Source organism: Pagrus major, chromosome 4 (genome assembly GCF_040436345.1).
Source record: "Pagrus major chromosome 4, Pma_NU_1.0".
NCBI classification, from domain to species: Eukaryota; Metazoa; Chordata; class Actinopteri; order Spariformes; family Sparidae; genus Pagrus; species Pagrus major.
In genome coordinates this window covers 7,760,721-7,782,620 of record NC_133218.1, presented here as the reverse complement: position 1 = coordinate 7,782,620, position 21,900 = coordinate 7,760,721, and the positions used below count along the sequence as shown (strand labels likewise).

The window sequence follows — 21,900 nt, the reverse complement described above, 5'->3', positions numbered from 1 at the left end:
CGACGTTCACTGTGTCCCAGTTTCAATCATTCCTGTTCACTCAAGATATTTGGTACAACCAGCCATGTTACCGATTCTGTGTGCATGGTTCAATGGAGCACATGACACGAGAGAAGTGAGTTTGGTGAAACAGATCAAATGTACCATGTTAAAAGCAACATTGTTATAGAAATTCACCATTTGGTGTGATCATCTTACAGGACAGGCCGGGGCTAGCTGTTTAGCATGCTAACTTCAGTAGATATCTCTGCAAAACGGTACACTGACGTCTTTAACTAACGTCAGAACTTCTTTCTCCTCACATTCTGTTGACAATCTTACCTAAGGCAACATTATGGAGAAATTGCCATTTTGTGTGATTTGGCGCCCCCCACAGTTCTTTAGTGCAACACCACTGTCGTAAATACGGATCCCAGGTCTGTAACAATTTGTCAGATGTAGTGTAGGTGCTAACTACAAACAAAACTCAGAACATCATGACAATGTTATGTGTTGAAAACTTGTATGTTAAAGTAAACATGTATGTAACGCTGTGATCCTGCCCTCTCACTGAAGTTACATAGTGCAGAAACAAGTGATGGAGGGCTCCCAAGTGACTCAAGACACTGTACCATCAAAATGATTTTGAAGCTGTTATTTTAAGGTAAAAAAAAAAATCATGTTGCTTTAATATTTTAAATTCCTTGTATCAAACAAGGGAATATTTTCAGCAAAATGCATATATATGTCGATACTAACATAGGTTCAGAGTTGACCACGCAAGGATGTTTTAACCAAACCCACTCCTCTCATGTCAGGTTCAGTTGCATCATATTCACTGATTTGCTCTCACAGCTGGTGTGGTTCCATCACAAGATGGTGTCTAGTGATTTATTTCCTTTGATATTGATACATTTCAGTAAGTACACTGTATATATAGTATCCCATCAATAATAATAACTTATTTTATTGTAGGAAAATACCTGCTTTTCATTTGACCTTGAATTTGCTTCAATTCATCATTTATTTATTTCTCTATAAATAACAACATTTGTCACATCTTGTCTTGAATACACAATTGTCCAGTTATTGGCTGCATTGTTCTCAGCTCTGGGATAAAGGCTATCCTGCCTTTATAGGGCATTACATGACTATGGCTACTAATGGACATTGAGGGAAATTATCTAAATTTAGTAAAAACTGGCGTATCTTAACAACTGCAGTGTACTGACTGAGGTATCCTCTCCAGTGAGAGCCATCTACTCGTGCTCTTCAACTGTTTCATATTTTATTGGCTTTCAAAATGTTATTAGCTTTATTTCTGTTAGAAGTTCAATGAACATGCTTTGGGGAAATTGTATGATGGCGGAGTTTCGCTGAAGAAAATTGGTCATAATAAGTAAAGTTACACAGCAGATGTAATAAAAACAGAGTGAAGGGAGGGAGGTGGTTGGTGGGACCCGGCTGAACATTTTGAACAGGTTTTCCTTTCGTTAGTCGTATAACGTGGTTATCTTCCAAGGGTGTTTAATAAGAAATTCCCTCTTATGCAGTGAAAGGGATTATCCTCAAACTTAAAAAATGCGCACCTTTCCTTTAACACAAAAAAATAATCTGATTATTTTACACAGAGGCGAGTAGCTCAAGCAAATGAACAGTGTTATTTATTTGCAGGAAATAGATGTAAATCCGCCCACTCCATTATTTTAATGGAGGGGGATGCTGTTAAAATGAAAATAAGTTGTGTTTAAACATATTGTATTAGAACATGAAAGCATCGCTGCAATTTGGTGCTTTGCTGGGCTCTCTCGGATAAACAGTGCAGGCACATCATCTATTTAATTTGATGCCATCTAGTCTCCAAACTGCCTTGAAAATTACATTTGAACATTAAATCATTTTCATCCAGCCTCCTACTCAACCAACATCTCCTCATTATGTGAACCTTACAGAATCCGGCCCAGAGAGCTCCAAACAGTACCATAATGTTCAGTCTCTTTCTACGTCTGATTGACCCAAGATTACTTTTCATTCAGAAAATCGTGATGCAGACATCTTTTACCACTTAAGATGTCAACGTGGCCAGATCTGGATGATCATTACAGCTGAGCTGCTTTTAGCTTCACATCTTCGCCCCGGAGTGAAAGCAACGTTTCTCACTTATTTAGATTGTATAAAGTAAAAATCAGTGAAAACAGCAATAAAAACACTGCATTGGTATTCCTGTTGAACTCTGTCTCAAAAGCATCTATACATATTTTCATTAGTTTATACAGACTACAGGCTCATACATTTCAATCCCTTCATTCAACCCTCCATAACCCGCTTTATCCACAGGTTTCCTGGAGGTTACCTGTAAAGCAGTTATGGGTGATGCCTCCGGTGCTCAGTGGCACTAGTGTCAGTAACAAAGTATCATAATAGCTGATGCAACAGCAGCACTGTCAAGGATTTAGAAGCATTAGCTAAGTGGATAAAATCGCTAACCTAGATCTTCACGAATGATCCAGCGTACCAATCGCTCTACCGCTGCCAACCAGTCAAGGTTGGTATTTCCTTGTTAAAATGTCCAACTCACGACCTTAAAACTTTCCAGGTGCATGACACCAAAAGTGAACAAAAACTTGACTAACCCAACAAAATGATGTCTCTTTGGCAAATGTACTCACAAGTGAATCCTCAGTGGTGTAGCCTGGAAATAGAGGATGACAAACAACAGACGTCATTACACATTTTACTTTTACGGCACTTTCACACTTGGAAATGTATATACTGTAAATATTCCATTCAAAGCCTAGTCAACAGGATGTAATGTTAGCAGTTAACATTTCTGTAAACCACAGAGACCCACAGTGTTGACGTTTGTAACAAACGTGGCGTATCATTTTCACATTATATGCTTTTCAGCCATCCTTCACACGAGGAGGTCGAGGGGATGGTGATCCTGCCGACAGCAGTTCGAGTCACGCAGCTGGATGCTTTTAAGGAAACCGGGGGATATTTCCAGCCTTTGTTGTGGCATCAAAAGTGGGTGTTTTTTTAAGAAGAGCTGCGGACATATCCAGTGGTTTTCACAGGAAGTCGGGCCATCTCCATCAGTGATCATGGTGACCAAAACAGGTAATTTAAACCAAACCATGATCTTTTCATAACTCTCACCAAGTGTTTTTTGTGCCTAAACCTAACCAGAGAATAAGCAAAGTGTTGTCACAGCACAGAAATAGGCAATATTTATTGTGGCAATCAGGTTGCCATTCAAATGCCACTTGCGCCTCCTTCATGTGCAGGTGCTACCATCGCTGTGTGACGTCAGACAACTGCTCCCTCGTAATGATGGGGTAGATCGATGTGCCCAGAGGTTACAAGTAGGAATTCACACTTCGAGTGGCGTTCCATTGTACTTTTTCTAGCCGGAGGTCGCAAATGTTCAAGTTCCGAGTTGTTTGGAGCGTAGCATAGGAATGAGAATTAGTGTCTATCGAAAAAAACGCCTGACGCACCAGAAGTGGCGGCCATCATTTGCTCAAGGTATCATTGGAGCTCGGATTAGGGTGGATATCCTTACAACACTGAAGCAAAGTATTTTTAATGTGACCTCTTTTTAAACTGATCAACAGATAGTTCCCCCTTCATTTCAAGTGAAAACACCTCTAAAAAAATAATCTAAAGAAATTACCAATACTAAATACACGTCATAAATACTTACCATCAAGTCAGTATTCAGCTTCACATTTGGAAGCGATTCCAGCTTTGAATCTGTGTCATCATCTTGCCTGGACTGAGATCTGGACTGTCTCGGCTGCTGCAGGACAAACTTTAGTTGCTTGGAGAGCTTCTTCATCTTCCTGACACAGGATCACTTAAATCCTGGACCTTACAGATACAGATACACAACACACGTGACCTCAGATCAGGGCTCAGATCAAAGAACAAGTTTTAAACACTCTTCATCATGGATGGTAATGAGGTGATGAGGTCAGAGTAGATCATTACAGTATGAATACATAATATTATGCACAGTATACTGATCACATCCATTATCAAATGAACAATAACAGCTGTCGTGCACATGTTGTGGTTGCTGAGCCTCAGTGTAGCAGCAAATGTTGTCATATCTGATGGACAGCCTTCAAGATCAACACAGTTTCATGATTTGGATTTTGTGGTGGCCTGTTCTGTGGTTTCTCTGTGCTTGTGTGTTTGCAGATGTGCTCTGGAGAAGCTGGCCGTTGTTTCCTGATTGGCATGGAGCTGCTGACTCTCTCACACACCTGCAGCGCATTTGGTTCAATCAGCTCCATCTTAAGAACCCTGGTCTTCACTCTGCTCGCTGCCAGATTATTTTGTCAACCAGACGTGGTACATGGTCCTCCAGCGGCACTTGTATTCCTCGAGCCTCTCTTGTTTCTAGTGTTTTTTGGAAAGAAATCTAATTTCGCCCTCTCTTCCTGCCTGTGAGTGTGAACTCTGGAACCAGCTCTTGCCACGGCCTCCAGTACCTCTGCCACCACATCTTCAGACCTCTGAGCTTCTGTGTTCACTCACTCAAGTCCTCCACCTGCGCCACTCTGATCCTTCTCTACACCAGCAGAGTCATTCTCCGAGCCTCACCTGCCTTCATCGTTACACCTTCCACCCAGTGGTTCAATAAAAGACCTTTAAACCTTCCTCAGTCTTGGTGTCTGCTTCTGGGTCCTACTAACACCTGCTGCCAAGCATAACACACAATTTCACACTGTTTTTACTTTGGTGATAGGTGGCGGACCCTGCCACCTCTCTAGCTTCAAACAGTGTCCTGGAGACCATATTTTCCTCTGTGAACATCTTGTTTATTCAGTTATGAAAAAAATAAACATTTCTGTGTTTGTTATATTACCTCAAATATTACATTTATGAGTTTGTATTTCTTCAAAACTACATAGTGCCCCTTTAATGAAACTAACAATCATGTATGTATTTTATCTATAAAGACGTTTTATTGACGTTGTAAATGATTTTGTTTCCAGATCCCCTGTTACTAAAACATTTTATAAGATTGCTTGCTTGTCAGTATATTGCTCTTCTGGCGTTTATTGAGTCAGTTATAAATATTGATCCATCATTTATTTATTCATTATATTTTGCTCTCATAACACACTCATGTCTCTGTGTATGTGAGCATGTAAAAAGTCCTGCTGTAATCCCTGTTGATTGCATGCAGTTTCTGCAGGTGTCAGTATGACTGTAGCCGGTAGGAGGGACTTGATGCTCCAACTTCTCATTTTGTGTCTCTGTGCTCTCCAGCCAGTCGTCCTGGTCCTGCTCGGAGAGAGACGACGACATCAGCAGCGGCGGCAGCAGCAGCAGCAGCGGCAGCAGCAGCACGGCATTCCGGGGGAACACCATGCATCTTAGGCTGAAAACACGACCGGAGCCTCACGTCATTTCGCCTTCTTATTTTTGATTTCCGTTTTTTTGTCCCGTCTTTTTCTTTCTCGTGGTGTTTCTTTTTTTTCCCACCTCCTCCTTTTTTTTCACCCAATCTCTGACGCGCAAGGACACTACAGCATCCATCCACGGCAGCAGAGCCGCTCGCATAGAGCATCCTCTGTACAGACGCACCACCGTCCTCCTCCTTCCTTCCTTCCTCCTACTCTCCTCCTCTCTCCTCTCTCCTGTTCTGTTCTAACCCAGAGGACATCGGGACCTCTTCTCCCCCCCTTTCGCCCGGAGACATGGATCTATGGTTTCACTCGATCCGGATTTGCTGGTGGAGGGTTTTGTTTCTGATGAGTATTTTCCAGGACTATCTGAGCTCCATGCTGGACTGCCCGCCGACCTGCAGCTGCTCTCAAACAGAGATCTATTGCAATAAGTCCGACAACGGCAGGTTTTTCCCTCTGCTCGCCCTGCAAGACACTGGGAGCAATGGGACCAGCGTTGACATAGCAGAGTTATTCCAAAACATCAGCTCTATGTAAGTAGATGCGGATTATTCCGTTTTGTGGGGGGGTGGAGGATGGAGGGTGGAGGAGAGGGGGGGGGGGGGGGATTTTTTTGAATCATTAATTGATCTCATCCTCAGCGAGCCTCAGCGTCTGTGCTCTCAGGATGTCTGTTGCTTTGCTCGCACTGATCGGATCTGTTGCCTGCTCATTTCTCGCCCCGACACTTTTCTGCACTTCTATCAGTCTCTTAAGTGGCCTTTGGTGAAAACACCGTGTTTGATAATGGGGCTCGTGTTGGAGGTGAAATGCGCTTTTTTTTCTCTCTCTCTCTCTCTCCCTGCGTCGTGCCCGCGCAACAAGACACGTCCTCTCCCGCAACCTTGTTAAGACAAACTTGATCTCGAACCCTTGTGTGTGTGTGTGGGTTTTTTTTTTATTTTGTTCCCCCTCTCCCGTGTGTCCCCATAAAGTTGCCCCCCCTCCCCTCCGCAGCGGCTCCGCAGGCCTACATAACAGACGGATGTTGCGGAGAAGCTCCCATCACCCGCACACTTGATTCTCCCGTCCTCGTGTCGCCCCGCAGCGAACCGCTCCGACAGATTGTGCCAAATGAAACAGAAATAAATGGTGCAGTAAGGTCAACCAGTTACATTTCAGCCCGCATCGTCTGAGACTGATGCGAGCCGACAAACTTTATCATGTCCAGATGATGCGGGATCGGCTCGAAGACGTCACTTGTGGCTTTTTTTCCCTCTCCCCTCTCTCCCCCCCTTTTTTAAAAAGAGGTGATGCTTTTGGCTTTTTTGCGGATTCCTGATGTTAAAACACAGAACACAGGAGCGATGATGACGGCAGACTCTCCAACACCCCCCCACCTCTCTCTCTCTCTCTCTCACACACACACACACCCACACACCCCCAGAAGTACATTTTCATTCTGCATCCTCTCCCTCCCTCCCTCCCTCCCTCCCTGGCATCGATCCTTCCTGCCAACATCAAAGCTTTCTTTCTTGAAAAGTCAGAAAAAAGGAAAGAAAAGGGTGTTCTGAGGAGGCTGCGGGAGCTCAGGCCCTTTAAAATAAGACCTCTGGTGTCGATGAGGCTGATTTGCATATAGGCCTAAAGTAAACATCTCTCCCGGTTTCACGCACTGGAATTCCCCGCACGGCTTCCTCCGCGCCGTCCTACGCCACAAAGGACTTTTTTCCTCCCATCACTTCGGGTATCCGGTTCACCCTTCATCCGATCTGAGGGAGACGACAACTTATTTTGTGACACGGTTCATCGCCTCCCTGTGCCACTAGAGGGTAGCCTGGTACCCTCTTTAAAAGCCCTGCACTGGGAATCAAGTGCTCTTGCCAACACTGGAGTCATTTACGTGACTGTTCTATCAGTGAGTTTTTTTAAGTTCAAATCAGGCAGAGGGAGGAAAAGCTGGAGACATTCAGAGGGAGGAGAAGAGGGGGTCAGAGGTCACGGAGGGATATCGGTGGAGATGTCCTCTTTGTAAAACCTGTTCCGGCTCTTCATCTCTTCTCCACCTCTTAATCCGCCGCTTGATTCTCATTTTAGAAAAACGCCCCAAAATGTACTTCCTAATAAGCCCAAAGTCAAACATTGATTGCCTTTTTGCCTTTGAGAGAGCCGAACACAATTGACCCAGCACTAATTGTGCATTTCATGGCCCCTCGCCAGCAGGCCCTCTTGTTTTCTTCCTGCTCAGCATGGACAGCAAGCTCCACGCAACACCACCAGCAAGCTCAATGACAGCTTATCGGAGACAATGTCACATCATCTGACAGGAATATATACATTCGAACAGACACACACGGACACACACACAGATGATTCACGGTTTGTGCATTTCTCGGTGAGATGTGATCGTCGACCATGCATGCTCACTTCTTATAATTATGTTATTTAAAGGCGTAAATATGGCAAACAGTCACTTAGTGTATATATAAATGTGTGCTAACTGAATCGCACTAACAATCACATCTTATAAATAATAGCAGTTAATTGCTTGCTGCTAATTTATCTGGCCAGGAAACGTGCTCTTTAAAAATAATCACCGGTATCCATAATAATACCGAGCAGTCGGCGAGGGAGGGAGGCCACATACGGTACAAATTGTCCTTGGCCCTCTCTCTCTGTAAGGTGCTGGTTGCATGAATTTAGCTATCAAAAGGTCTATTCCTCTCATCACAAGGGGAACATGTAGAGATGGGGACAATTTACAGGAGATGGAATACCAGAGCGAGGGCTCCGAGCGGGAACTGTGGTGCGATTGGCCAGCCAACGAAAACTGCCAAGTCCAGATAATAGTTTTCCAGTGCTCTCACATTAGAGATTCATCACAAGAGGCATCACTGTTTGAAGTGGATAAGATAAGGCCTTGCTGTGATACTTGAAGAAAAAATGGTTTTCTGAGAGCAGCTGAAGCGTTTGACAGGTCTGTGTGAGTGCGGCTGCGACTGCAGGTGCGCACGTTTTTGCTTTTGCAGAATCCAATCAGTGTTTCCACCTCCGGTGATGACGCTGGCCTCATTTTGTTTTCCACTTTTTGACCTTTTGAAAGCGAGGTTTGTGCGGAGAGGCTAGAGTATCAAACCAATCTCATCACTGTGGCGTCAAAATGTCTGCTTCCATTCAACTCTTATGTTCGTGTATGTATTCAGCCACATCCATGCATTCACTGTCACTGCTGAGACTGTTGCCAAGCACTGAAATATTAGTATTAGTAATATTAACAGTCCAACTGTAACAGTAAAATGTCATATCCCCATAATAATCCTACAGCAACTCATCTGTAGTTACAAATATATCATTAAGAATTAAAAATAGAAACTGGAGTCCTGGAGGTATATTTTTTAAGATAAAAAATATACCTCCAGGGCGCCTGAATACCAAATGTTACCAAATCTTTAATTAAATCTGAATTTACACATATTTAGAATACTGAAAATGCCTAACACAACTTTTTCTGTTCCACTTACCGCCATTAAAAAAAAAGACTTTGAAGACAAGTTTATTTTTTAAGTCCCACAGTTTGCCAGTAAACTCTCTCTACTTTAAAGGTGCAATATGGAAGATTTCAAAAATGTACTTGTATCAACTGGCTCATCAACTGAATGTGAGGAAACAACAGTTTTGAAGTTATGTTAAAGATACTATGTTTGTGTGTTTTGTGCTATTGAATTTAGCTTGCTAACCAGTTAGCTCCTAGCCAACACTAATGCTTCTCGGGTGCTCTGAGCGCCCACTCAGGGCAGAGTCAGCTAATACAACCACTAGCCACACAGTTAACTGAGTTCATTAGCTTACTAGCAGTTAGCGGATACTACATATTGTTAGTGTTCATACATATTGCTCATTTAAACCTCACCTTTTGTTTAACTATTAACTTTCTCAGTTTATGTACAATTATATAAGCTGTATATTAGACCATGGTTGGCTGTGTGGTTGTGATGTCAGAAAGGCGTGCTCGTACATCCACGCCTCAACACAGAATTAAAAGTGAGCACATGGAAACTTCAGCAGATGAATTTGAAAATAGTAATCCAGTGTTAAACTCATCATTCTCCACAGTGAAGCTCAGACATCGCAGTAAACTATCATTAAGCAAAACACATTTTTGAAAAGAGGGGGACTTTAAAAAATCCACAATTGAGTTATATCGCCCAAACAAGTCCCTCAAAACTCCAAATGTCTTGACACAGTTCACAAATGAGTTTCAAACATCCGGTCATGAGGACATGTTGAGATTTAAGAGCGTTGATGCTCTGATATAAGAAAATCAGACAGATTACGTTTCACATCCATCCATCTTAGAATTTCAGACTCCATTTTCCCCTTTGTTGTCATTCAAATGTCTTGTGTCACATGTTGTTTGATTTTACTACATCACATTAAGACCTACTGTGATGCTCTCTTTGATTGCGTGTGTTAAAATCAGAAGTCCTTGATTTGTCTTTGAAATGAGAACGCTCTTCCAAAAGTACCATAGTTTTGGCTTCTTCAATGTCAACTCTTTTCTCAATCAAAGATATTTATGTGGACTTGTAAAATTGCCATCTGTTTGTCTGTAAACAGACTGAGACTTCCACACTCTGAAGTGCTTTACTGTTTATCTGCTTTGCCAAATGCGGCTTGAAGTTTATCATTTGGTAGCTTTAAAATCTTGATGATCCAGTTTGTAAAAGTCTGTGTTTTTTCCTCACTTCCGACGGTATAAGCTTCACTTTAAAATGCATCGTAATGTTATATTCATCACGATTAATCTTTTACTTACAGAAGGTGTCGCTATCACATGATAGAGGACGCTGGAATAGATTGGGGTTTTATTTCTGTGCTTAACGCTGAACCGAAGGCAATTTCTGAAGGATAAAGTCTCCTGTGACTGACCCTGATCTCTGACCTCCATGTGGAAAAACGCAATTTCAGTTGTAATATACCATAAATAGGCTGTGTTGTGAAAAAGGGCAAAAGAAAATCAAAGCTGTCACATCCATCCATCCACTGCGTTATTGACTGTACATTTCTCCAGCCATCACATTCGATGCCGGTTGCTGTGCTTCCTCGCAAAGTTGTAGAGAAGTTTTTTTTTTCTCCCTCTCTCTCTCTCTCTCTCTTCTTTTTCATTTTTTAAAACAGCTCAGCTCCGCTCGAATCTATCGATCTTTGGACACCTTCAGCTGCACATTTCATATGAAACCTGCCAGCTTACTGCTGCTGCCAAAGAAACCTGTTTCACACAGGAATGTTTCCAAGGTCCGCTTATAGGTGACTCGCGTGGGCTGAAAGTGTCCCCCAGTTCAGACACCGAGCATTACTGCATTACATAAATTCAACGCTTTCTCTACCTCTTAAAACTCCTGTGCAGCCCACATAAGTGTGTGACTGTGGCCAATAGCAGCCACAGATCCAAATATCTGCTCTGCGATTCTTGCGTAAGCCTTCTGAATGAGAATTGATACGTTAACTTTTATAGAATTTCGCTGGAATCGTTTTCAGAAGTGGAGTACGTCCTGTTCAACTGAGAGTCTTTTGCTAAAGTGCTGGAGCACTAGTTGACCCTGTAATGAAAACGATCTTTTGCACATTGATAGGCGCACTCCAGCAATTTAGGAGTGCGTTTTCATCAAGTTGACACATAAAAAAAGATTGAAATTGAAGCGGCACAGGTTGAGATATCCTGAATGTAAGTAAATAGTCTTGGTCAAGCTAAAAAAAAAGATGGAACCTGTTGTTCCCATAATGCAACTCCATATTTTCCTCCCTAAGAGCCTGTTTGAAACCCCATAACTACTTTTTCTATCACAGGCTTTCAAGCTCGATGACATCATCAGGGTTAATGTCTGAAATCAGTCTGTTCTCACCCCCAACATGTCAAATTCAGTAGTATGACGCTGTCGTCACCCCTGAAGCTTCATTTCTGGAAGCGCCCCTCAGTGCAGTAGTGTTAAAAACCAGAAATGTCAGAGTTGGTGGGTGGATGGATGGGTCATACACAGGCCCTTCATCCAGGAGACTGATGTTTGAGTCATGTTTGTGACCAGATGTCAAGACTGATTTGTTTTTAAGTTGTGTTACATAAGTATGGTAACCTGTGTAAATAACACAGGCGTCAGTTAGGTAAGAGATGTGACAGAACTCAAAGCAAGGTCTTTTCTGTAACCCAGTGGTGTTTGTGCCTGAACCTCACCACACCGCGACCATTTCACAATGTTAACAGTGTAAAAAGTGATAATATGTCATAACACCTGAAGTGTTTGCCAGCAAGCTTCATTTTGAAAGTCTGCCTGGATGTGGTATATTTATTATTGTTAACTAGACAAAGGAGCCATTCAGCGTGCAAACTACATTCACTCAAGTGTGGTTCTTAAGTACAATATAGATGTGCTGGTGCTTTAGTTGAGTATCTCCATTTGCTGCTACTTCACACTTCCACTCCACTTCATTTTGTGGGCAGGTATTGTACATTTTACTCATAAATGAGATTTGATAACTTCAGTTACCAGTTACTCTGCAGATTACATGCTGCATCAGAGCCAAAAAAAGAAATACTGATTGTGATAAGATCCAAAAATTGGCCATAAATATCCAATACCCATTATGATCGTATGGGTGACTATCATTTTTACCAAAGTAATTGTATGACATCATATCCATATATTTACTCAGGTATGACTTTTGGGTACTGGTTAGAGGCCACTGACCAGGCTGCTTGTGTTGTCTGGAGTGAGAACATGCTGCTGAAATCTCTAGTGAAGCTACAGAAGACATTGTCCAAACTCTCCCGGTTTAATCTCCTGCTCATTAGTTCTCCTTGTGTTGAGTAAATTGATTCTCATGTAAAATCAGTGGACTGTCCCTTTAAACGCCTGGATGTAGGATGTATGCTCAAATAAAGGCCAAGCCTTGGATTAATGCTTTTGCTGTTAATTAGTCCAAGTGTGGAAAAAAAAGAGCTGTAAAATGTATTTATTTCTCAGCCTGGGGCTCCGTTTCATCGAATATGGGCTGAAATTGGACCGCAGGATAAAGACGTGGATTCTGTTAGTATTAGTGAAGACATAAAGGATAAGAGAGGCAGCCATGACAGAAGTGAATGTGCTACAGTATACCTCCTCAATATGAGCTGTAACAGAATAAACAAACAAACATTTTATAATGTAATCTGGTTTACTTGGTAATAACACACTTGCGGGCTAGACTGTGTGAATTTCAGATATTCTAAGTATGATTTGATTAATGTGTTTTGGAAAAGCAACTGACACCTTCCAGGTTTTCCCAGGCTCAGTCAGCTGGAACGCAGTCAAAGGGTTTTGTTCCGCCCCCCAGTCTGGGATGTCAGATGGATGTACAGGGTGGTGTGCCCCCTCCATCCGCGAGCACTCGCACACTCTGATTCTCCCTGAAACATTCCTACCTTCCCCGCCTCACTGCCGGTACATTTATTTATTTCCCCCCTCCTGCTCTTTCCTCCTGATCCATTTCTTTGCCTTTGTTCTCTATTCTCTGCAGTGTGAAGTTTTGATGTCTAGCTTTCTGATGCCCAGCTCACCTGAATCTGTTTGTCATCTTGATTTATTTTTCTTTGTCACCTTGATATTTCTCTCTCTGTCGTTTCTATTCCATTTTACTTTTTTTTTTGTGCTCTTTAGGGGTGAGTTGTTTTTACAAGCCTGGTGGGGTTTGTTTGTGTGATCTGCAGTTTTAGGTGCGTTGGTATCATTTAAAGGTACAAATAAATTATAGCTGAACCTCACTTACCCTCTGTGAGCTGCTCACAGAGACCGCAGCTCAGAGCTTTACACCTGTCTGACATCAGCCTTGGATATTTTCTTTGAATCTAAGCAGATAAAACAAATCTCACTCTGTTCTGCAGTACTGCTGCACTGTTGCTCCTTATTTGAGATGAATTCTTTGGAAGCTGGTTAATTAATTGACTTTTAAGTAGGGCTGAGCAATGTTTGACTTTTCTTTCATTAGTGCTGATACAGTACCTGAGGTTTGGTATTTATACCAAAACAATACCTTTGACAAAACTTTTGATACCTTTGTTTGAGATATATTTCTCAAACATCTATTTTGCAACCTCTAACCTTTAAGCATTTAACAAAAAAGTCATAATAATCAAATGGTAAATGTCTAAACACAGGCAGCAGTACACAAACTTTATCAGAAAAAACTGTTTCAGACTGGCAACATTATAATTTGTATCATGACCGTTTTGATCGAAACAACATTTGGAATCTGACCCAACTAAACATTTGAGTATTGGTGGATTGTTAGTCAGTCTGACACTCTGGCTTCATTGAAGACATAACCTATGCAGATGGATCGTTCACGGATCGCCTGCTGCAACACTGTACGCAACCACTGTAATCACTGAAACTAGCTGCACCGGGCTTGAGACGATGCGTAAGATCCACTCTACAAGCATAAAAATATTATAGTTATTTATATTTTTAGCGAGGTCTGTGAAACCTTTTTATATAAAAATGGGTCATAAAGTTTCTGTTAAACAGGGAACACTGTGTTCAATAGCCTGAGAGTTAAATTAGTTTGTAGAAGTTTGCTAAGAATCAGCAGGATATAATAGTATCACAATGAGCTACAATAGTTTAAAGGTTAAAAATATATTTATTTTCATTTTGCTACACCAAGATTGGAGAGCAAAGTTTGACTTTAAGTCTCTTCATGCTACATAAGATTTTAAGATAAGTATTTTATACAGTGGCGTGCAGAGGATGAAGTGAGGAGTCTCTCAGCCTGAGGACTAAAGCTGCTCTGTAGTCTGGCGGTACAGCCGTGGATACTGCTGTATCTTTTGCCAGATGGCAGCAGGGTGAGCGGACCGTGGCAGGGGTGGGGGTCGTCTGTCGTTATGCTAAAATAACTTAAAAATGCCGATGCAACAGAACTTTTTTATGGCTAACAAAATAACTTTCGAGTTGCTAAAGTTAGACTTTTTTTTAGACTTCTTAAAGTCTCAAATGTTAAAGGGCATCTAAACATAAATGGACATAAAAGAACCGTGGCTCAGTAAAATAGTCTAAAACTGACATGATCAAAGAATAAGTAAATAAGATAAGGAATCTGCTCAGGCTTGCCAGTTTTAGTCAGAGATTTTAGATTTTCTCTGCTGTGGACACATTTCAAAATTGGGTATCCAGCTTTAATTATATGCCTTTAGAAGTTTCAAAGATTTTGGTAAGAAGTAGCAGAATACATGATTAGATGCTGTGTTTGTGGCAATCCGCTTACTCAGCCTCAAACATAACAGTTTTAGGACCATCATCAGTATAGCTGCAGTACTTGCTAATGTGGGACATTTTTGAAGTCTGCCATGTAGTTTCATAAGAGAGCTATTCGGATTCATTCATTAATTATTGGCCTGTCGAAGGCGATAACATGATGTTGAAATGAAGCACTTTGCTTATCGGGTTCAGGTGATCTTGACAACCTTCCGAGCCCCTGTTACATCTCCTCCACTCCTGTCCTGCGTCGGTGTCATAGCGCATATGTCGTCTAACCACCCAGAGTCGCTAACACGCATCCTTGCCAGTTGGGCCTCGGCGTACAGACCCCCTACTGCCTCTGCATTGCGAGGCTCACCTCAGGCAGTGCACGACGGGCTCCTCTGTTATAAGCATATCATCAAGTTTGCATGAGCCTGTCTTTGTGGAAAGTAGGTCATGGCTGCCATCTGAGAATTAGGAGGAGAGAGCGGCGGTTTTTCGTTAAGATCCTCTTCATGCAGGGATGCTGTGAGAAGCCTCGGCCATGTGACTGACCCAGCTTCTCCCACGCCCCCACCACCTCAACTCCCGCATCTGCAGGCAGCCTTCGCGCCCTAAAAGATGCATACTAATGAAGCACCTTCCCCCCCTTTAACAATCAAAAGACGCATTGAGGATCGAGGGGTGCAAAATACTGAAGGCTCTGCTGTTTCAGCCAGGATTAGAGAATCCCTTTAAAGCCTTGCGGCCGCGTTCTGTGGACTTTCTGTTGACATTTAGTTGAGCTTCTGCTTTCATACAGCAGAGTATGAGTCAGTGTCGCTGCTGTGCGCGACAGTTTATCATGTCAAATTTGGAAGATGGGGGGAGCAGAAAAAAAGGATGTATCTACCTATTTAAGCTGCGATTCGTTCCATGGTGGCATGAAAAAACATAAAATGAACCCCTGGTGGAATGTTTCCCCTCGAGCACCGTCCCTCAATTTACATCTATTTACATGCATCGCCTTTTGCTAAGGTTTTATTCATTATAATGTGCTTTGTGATTGCTCACTAAGTAAGCGACAATTATCAAGTGGCTGCTGCTGTTACATGTAGATATCTGCTGGTGACCACGGGGCAGACAGTTTGATGTCTGATCAGGTAGCATGAGCTTTACTGAAGCTTTATTAGAGTTAATCATGTTGAAACGTGCTCTCTGTTGGCTTACTGAAAGCAGCACGCAGCTAATTCCTTCCTCTGCGTCCTCCTTCTTTATACTACGAGGCGTTTTGTGTGACGCCGTTGGCTCGGAAACTTTTTTTTTCTCTCTGTCGGCCCATCTCTCTCTCTTTCCTTCACACACACACACACCCTTAATTTCCCTCAGAGATAACCTCTTCCCAGGTGAGGATGTATGCCTGACCTCCACAGTGTCCATCACCGCCTGCCGACAACGCCAACACGAAAACCCCCGCCTCCCTCCCCCTTCTCCCCCCCGGCTTCTAAAAAAGGCTCCTACTTATTATTCATGTGGGATGTTTTGTGTTTGGAAAAACATCAATCATCATGTATTATCAAGTAGGAGGAGTCACCCCACTGTCCTCTGTGACAGCGATGACTGGCAGAGCTGTGTGAATAATGCAGCTCTCTCAGTTCTCGCTGAGCTTCAGCCATGTTCTCCTACACGGTGCGCATGTTGATGGATGCTATTCAGCGCCGTTCTCTCTTCTCTCCTTTCTCTCTCTTCTCTCCCTCTCGTTTTTTAACAAAATCCAAAATTCTGCTTCAGAATTGAACCGTTCATCTGTGCAAGGAGCCCATTCATCTGCAGTCCTGTATTGTTTGTGATCGCCTGAACATGTCTCAGTGCGACCACAGATGGCTTCTGTTCAGGGCCACTCGGGGGCTGGAGCTTATCCCAGCCTGTCCACCATTCTTATTATTTATCTCATTAATTTGATCATTTTTTAAGGTTGAGCTAGAAAAACACTTTCTTTCATAACCTGAAATGTAATTGCTCTGTGTTTTTGCTGTTTATTTGTTCTGACAAAGCACAGCGGTGCATTACCCGTGGTGAGCTGCCCGCATCCGTCCATCAGTATTCCATCTGCATAAATGAGGGAGATCTGCAATATGTGCGCTGATGTTTGGGGTGGTAAACACTCATAATAAATTAATGGCTCTACAATTCTGGCTGTTTAGTTTTGACCACATCAGTGGCGAGCACAGGATAAAGCATTGCAGCGCAAATGTACCTCCATATTTCCCAGAAAGCAGAAAGATATATACGTTGGCCCTGAGCACCCTCTCTCAGCCTCTCTATTTATTGATTACCTCAGATGCTCTGATATCTGTATTTGCTCTGTTCTGTGGATTATTGGCGCATATTGCACTCCATCAAAACATTATGGACCTGGCAGGCCATTCAGCTGTACTCACTGATCATTCTCAGCGAGCCGAGGCGTCTCGGTGGCCGTTCACGAGTGGACGGCACCAGGAGGGCTTTTTAAGACCTCGACAGAGCTTTGTGTGGAGGCAAATGAGAACACATTAAAAGTAAATGGTCCACTGAGACTCAACTCTCCTTCCTACTGGCTCCCTGTTGGTGCAATGACCTTGCTACTCTAGTCAGAACATCACAGTCACTCTCCATCTTCCTTCATAGGCTAAAAATCTCATCTTTTTAAGAAGTACCTGACATCACCCTCTCTTCGTGCTGAATCATACCCTCTCTCATATCTCCCTCCTCTAATATGCTCTCTCCTTGAAGTAAAAAAAAAAACCCACGGCCCTCTTTTTCATATTTTATTCCTACAGTTTTGACTCCAGTCCAGTGGCTCCCAAATTATTTTAAAATAATGGCACCTCTTTGTACTGAATAGGTTTTTATGGCCACCTTCCATGCATGTATCATATATGCACATGATATGTAACATGCATAATAATTGAAATATAGGCCGATACGATAGATAAGTCTACAGCTCTGACAGCCTCACCAAAATGAAGTGCACGTATCTGCAAACCACGGATAGGCTGAGAGTTTTCATGTCTTGTGTTGTAAACTTTACGTTTCTTTAGGTCAAATTTTCTATTTCATGTTGTCACACAGCTGTGCTTATTATAATCTGGTTAAGGTTAAGGAAAAGATCATGTTTTGGCTTAGAACAGGTCTACCTGTTAGGTCACCTCAACCATATCAATATCCTGTAGTTTCACGCTAACAAATGTTGTGGAAACAAATGACTGAATTCTATTTTTGTACTGTCGGACTGCACTGAAGGCAGAGAGACACCATATTATTAAGCTTTTCTAGTTGTATACTCTGCTGGAAAAATAATATAATTACAGTCCACAGCAGAGCTTTCTTTTTGAAAATGACCACAATGACAAAAAAAAGACAAGATATAATCTATTTAATCAAACCCAGATGCCAGAATAATTTCTGGCAATGTGCATTTCAGCAAATCATTAATAAAGTGGACATTTCCTTATCGCCCGTAAGCGTTCACAAACACCCTGAACAAATAAGAAAAACAGCTTGTGTGTGTTGATGTGTTGCTGTCCATTTGTTTAGCAGATTCAACACACTAATTCATTGAGATTAATTATTTAATGCTGAGAGTTAGATGAGAACATCGATAACAATCTCATATGTCTAGTCAATTTGAAGCTACTGCGTGCAGCCGATTAACTTAAACACATGAGATATAACACATTAATTATTCATCGTTACCTTCAGACGGAGCCAGGCTCGCTGTTGCCCCGTTTCAAGTTTTTACGCTAAGCTAAACTAGCCACCGGTTCCTTCTCATATAACAGACAAATATGAGAGTGGTATCAGTCTTCTCATGTAACTCTCAACAAGAAAGAAAATACGCCCATTTCCAGCCAAACTACTGCTTAAAAACAAAAAATGAAAAATTAAAGAGGCTAAAAGCTAAAGTTCACATCTTTGGGGACAGACAGCGTGCACATATGACATCATGCATTGATTTTGTTTATCTTTTACCTCTCCTGTTACTTATCTTTCTTGGCCAAATTAGGGTGTTTCGTTTCAAGATGTCTCCCGAGCTTACTTGGTATCATTGCTGCATATGACATTATTTCCCTGGTGTGGTACAGCTAGCTGTCCCTCTCCACCAAATAGCTTTCTGTCTGTTCTTTAGGTCGACTCGGGTTCAGTCGTCTCCCTCTGTGTTGAGGGCCTACATACATCAGCATTCTGTGGGCTGTATTTATAATGGCGTCAGTCGCTCGGACATCCGTCATTTCTGACCGCTGTTTGCCGGGAAAACTCATGTACAGGAAAGCACATTGTGTTTGGATGACAACTGGCAACCGTGAGCCGTTGCATTATGAAATCACTGAAATGAAAATATAGTTAATAGAAGTTCCCTTTTGCGTGTTAAAAGACTGAATGTGAACTTTGCTGTAGCTGTGGCGATGACTCAGATGTTGTTTGGGGGTGAAGGAGGCTGTGAAAGCAGAGGATTCAACATCAGGATGTTTGTCAAAACAACTAAAGTAACTTGCCTTTCACAAGATTAGTATCCTTGGACATACATGTGCACAAAGAGCTAAGATTATTTGTAATTTTAATATATTTTTAAGCAGAAATTAGGTTCTACAAAGAGGTCACTGATGTGGTGCAAACTCAACTGCCATAAATATTAAGCACTAATTATCTTCCTTTTTTAATTCTTGAATAATATTACTGCTAATAATACAAATGACTTTGGAATAGCTTTTATTTTACAATGTTAAATCACTAACAGACAAACTTTTGACGAAGCCTGACCTTATTTGCCCATTTTCGGGACACAGGAGATTTCAGAAGATTTCATCATCCCATATTTTGTGCTCATCACATAACACACAGGTTGTTGTTTAATTTATTAATAATGTGAGGTCCCCACGTTATCTGAGTCAATGTCAACAGGGCTCAAAAAACAACAACCATGATTGCATACATAAGTAGCAGGAGTGGCACCTTTGGGAGTCAAAGTAATTTGGTGCTTTGACTAAATTAGCCTCCATGAGGAAAACTGGTGTTTCTTCTTTGACAAGGCTTTGATGGAGAAACTGGCTGGCACGTCACTCAGGAGAAATGACTTGCGGCGGCAGCTGTCTGCATTTGACACTGTGAACTGCAGAGGCTTCTTATTTCCAGAGGAAGCCATCACCTGTCAAGCATCACTAATGTGTTTATTGTTACAAGAAGGATCAACTTGTTCCCCTCTGGTTATCGTAGAGAGGAGACAGTAGGAGGAGGTTCGGTGCTGTGCAGATTTCTCTGCTGTTCCAGTGCAACGTTTCAGTGCCTTGAAGTGATTTTTCCAAAATCCAAAGTCCACATTGGGTAAATTCTGGTATATAGGTTACATTATGTGTGTGAAAAGAAAGCACAGACATGTAAAAGGAGCCAGTTGGAACATGTGAACTTGGTTTAGCACCACAAAATAAAACACTGGGAAGGTGCATCCTCTAAAAGATTAACTAACAAGGCTATACATGCCCCCTTACACTCCTACATCGGAGCAACACACCCAGACTGAAAGACACACAAAATTACTATTGTATCGTTTGCAGTTGTTTTGCATCTCTTTGTGATCATTTTGAGTTTCTCTGTAGTTGTTTTGTGTCTATTGGTACTTGTTGAATGTTTCTTTGTGGTCATTTTGCATCCCTTCATAATCATTTCCAGTCTGTTTGTAGTTGGTAGTCGTTGAGTGTCTTTTGCATCTCTTTGTTTTCATTACTTGTCTGTTTTTAGATATTTTAAGTCTCTATGATAATTTTGAATCTCTTCGTTGTTGGTAGTGGTTGAGTGTCTCTTTGTATTCATTTCTTGTCTCTTTGTAGTCATTTTGCATCTCTTTGTGGTCATGTTGAGTACCTTTGTAGTTATTTTGTGTCTCGTTGAAGTCTTTTGGTGTCTCTTTGAAGTGGTTTTGTGTCTCTTTGTTGTTGTTTCTTGTCTGTTTGTGTTATTTTGCATCTCTTTGTGATCACTTTCAGTCTCCATCTAGTTGGTAGTCACTGAGTGTCTCTGTAGTCATTTTGCATCTCTTTGTGGTTGTTTGGCACGTCTTTATGGCCTTTTTGTTGTCCGTTTGTATCAATTTGTGGTCATTTGAATGACTTTCCAACAAGAAATATTAAGTCACTTCGTGCAGAGATCCTTTGGGCCACTATACAAAGACCTGACAGCTAACTGACAAGGTTTTATGTTTTGAGGTAGACTGATGAGACGTGTCCTCAGGTTACCCTGTCTGGCTGGCTGGATTAGGAGTCATTCAAGGACCCTCATTTGGATAAAATACTGAGTGTGTATGTGTGTCAGACAGGAAGACAGAGAGAGAGTGTGTGTGTCTGAAAGACGCAGTTACTTAAATGCAAGCAAGGAGGGAAATCAGCAAACAAATCAAATATTCATCAACCTTGAGCTCCATCTCTCCTCCGTTCCCTCTTTCCTGCTGGAGGTAATTGGTTGACACTGTGGACTTGTGTGAAAACTGTAGTGTGTGAGGACGAGATGTTATTGGATTTTTACATCTCAGTCAGAAAACAAGAAGACACATTTGGGAGGAATTTAACAAGAACCTTCTAACACTTCCCTTCCTGTCTCAAGTTTCGCTAAATCTGACAAAGTTGATGTTTATTGATAAACCCAGAGAGATAGAATTGTAGATGTGTAACTTCATACTCTTTGTGTAGTAATGAAGTGATTCCTCTGCCAAACACTGTCCGCTGCACCTATTATATGATCCACCTTTTACAATTATTACAAGAACTGCACCAGTGCATGTGCCAGCCTAAAATTGAAGTGCTCAGGATTGTTGAGACGTTTTCCAAGAGATCTGTTACCATTGGCTGCCCACATAACTGGACTAAATGCAGCCTGTTTTGTGAGCCTCCAATGTTTTATGTCTGAACAATCTGAAAGCACTTTAGCGTGAATTAGCATGAAAAAATTCTTATTTTTGTTCATACTTTCATGAGAAGCACAGATACGGTTCAATGTAATGAAAGAACAAAATGATTCAACCCTTGGAACACCTAAATTAAAGCAACATTTTGTCAAATATATTTTTTGCTTTCTTGAGACGGTGTGATGAGAGGATTGATACAGTACCACTCTTTTGTCTGTAAGGTAATGAAGCTACCACCAGCAGCCCGTTAGTTTTGCTTACCATAAAGACTGGAAACAGCGAGCCAGGCTCACCCCGGAGCTAAAATATCTTCCTGCCAGTCAATCTGCAGTAA

At 41.9% G+C, this 21,900-nt stretch overlaps 1 protein-coding gene across 3 annotated transcripts in view; it reads left to right on the top strand.

Annotated features, from left to right (window-relative positions):
- The first annotated feature begins 5,693 nt into the window (after positions 1-5,693).
- The window catches only part of ntrk3b (neurotrophic tyrosine kinase, receptor, type 3b), a 196,509-nt gene continuing 180,302 nt past the window's right edge, over positions 5,694-21,900 (top strand). For all 3 annotated transcript variants that reach the window (XM_073464712.1, XM_073464710.1, XM_073464711.1), the window contains exon 1: positions 5,694-5,935. In XM_073464712.1, coding sequence (XP_073320813.1) covers positions 5,694-5,935 — 242 coding nt within the window. The remainder of the gene's footprint in view (positions 5,936-21,900) is intronic.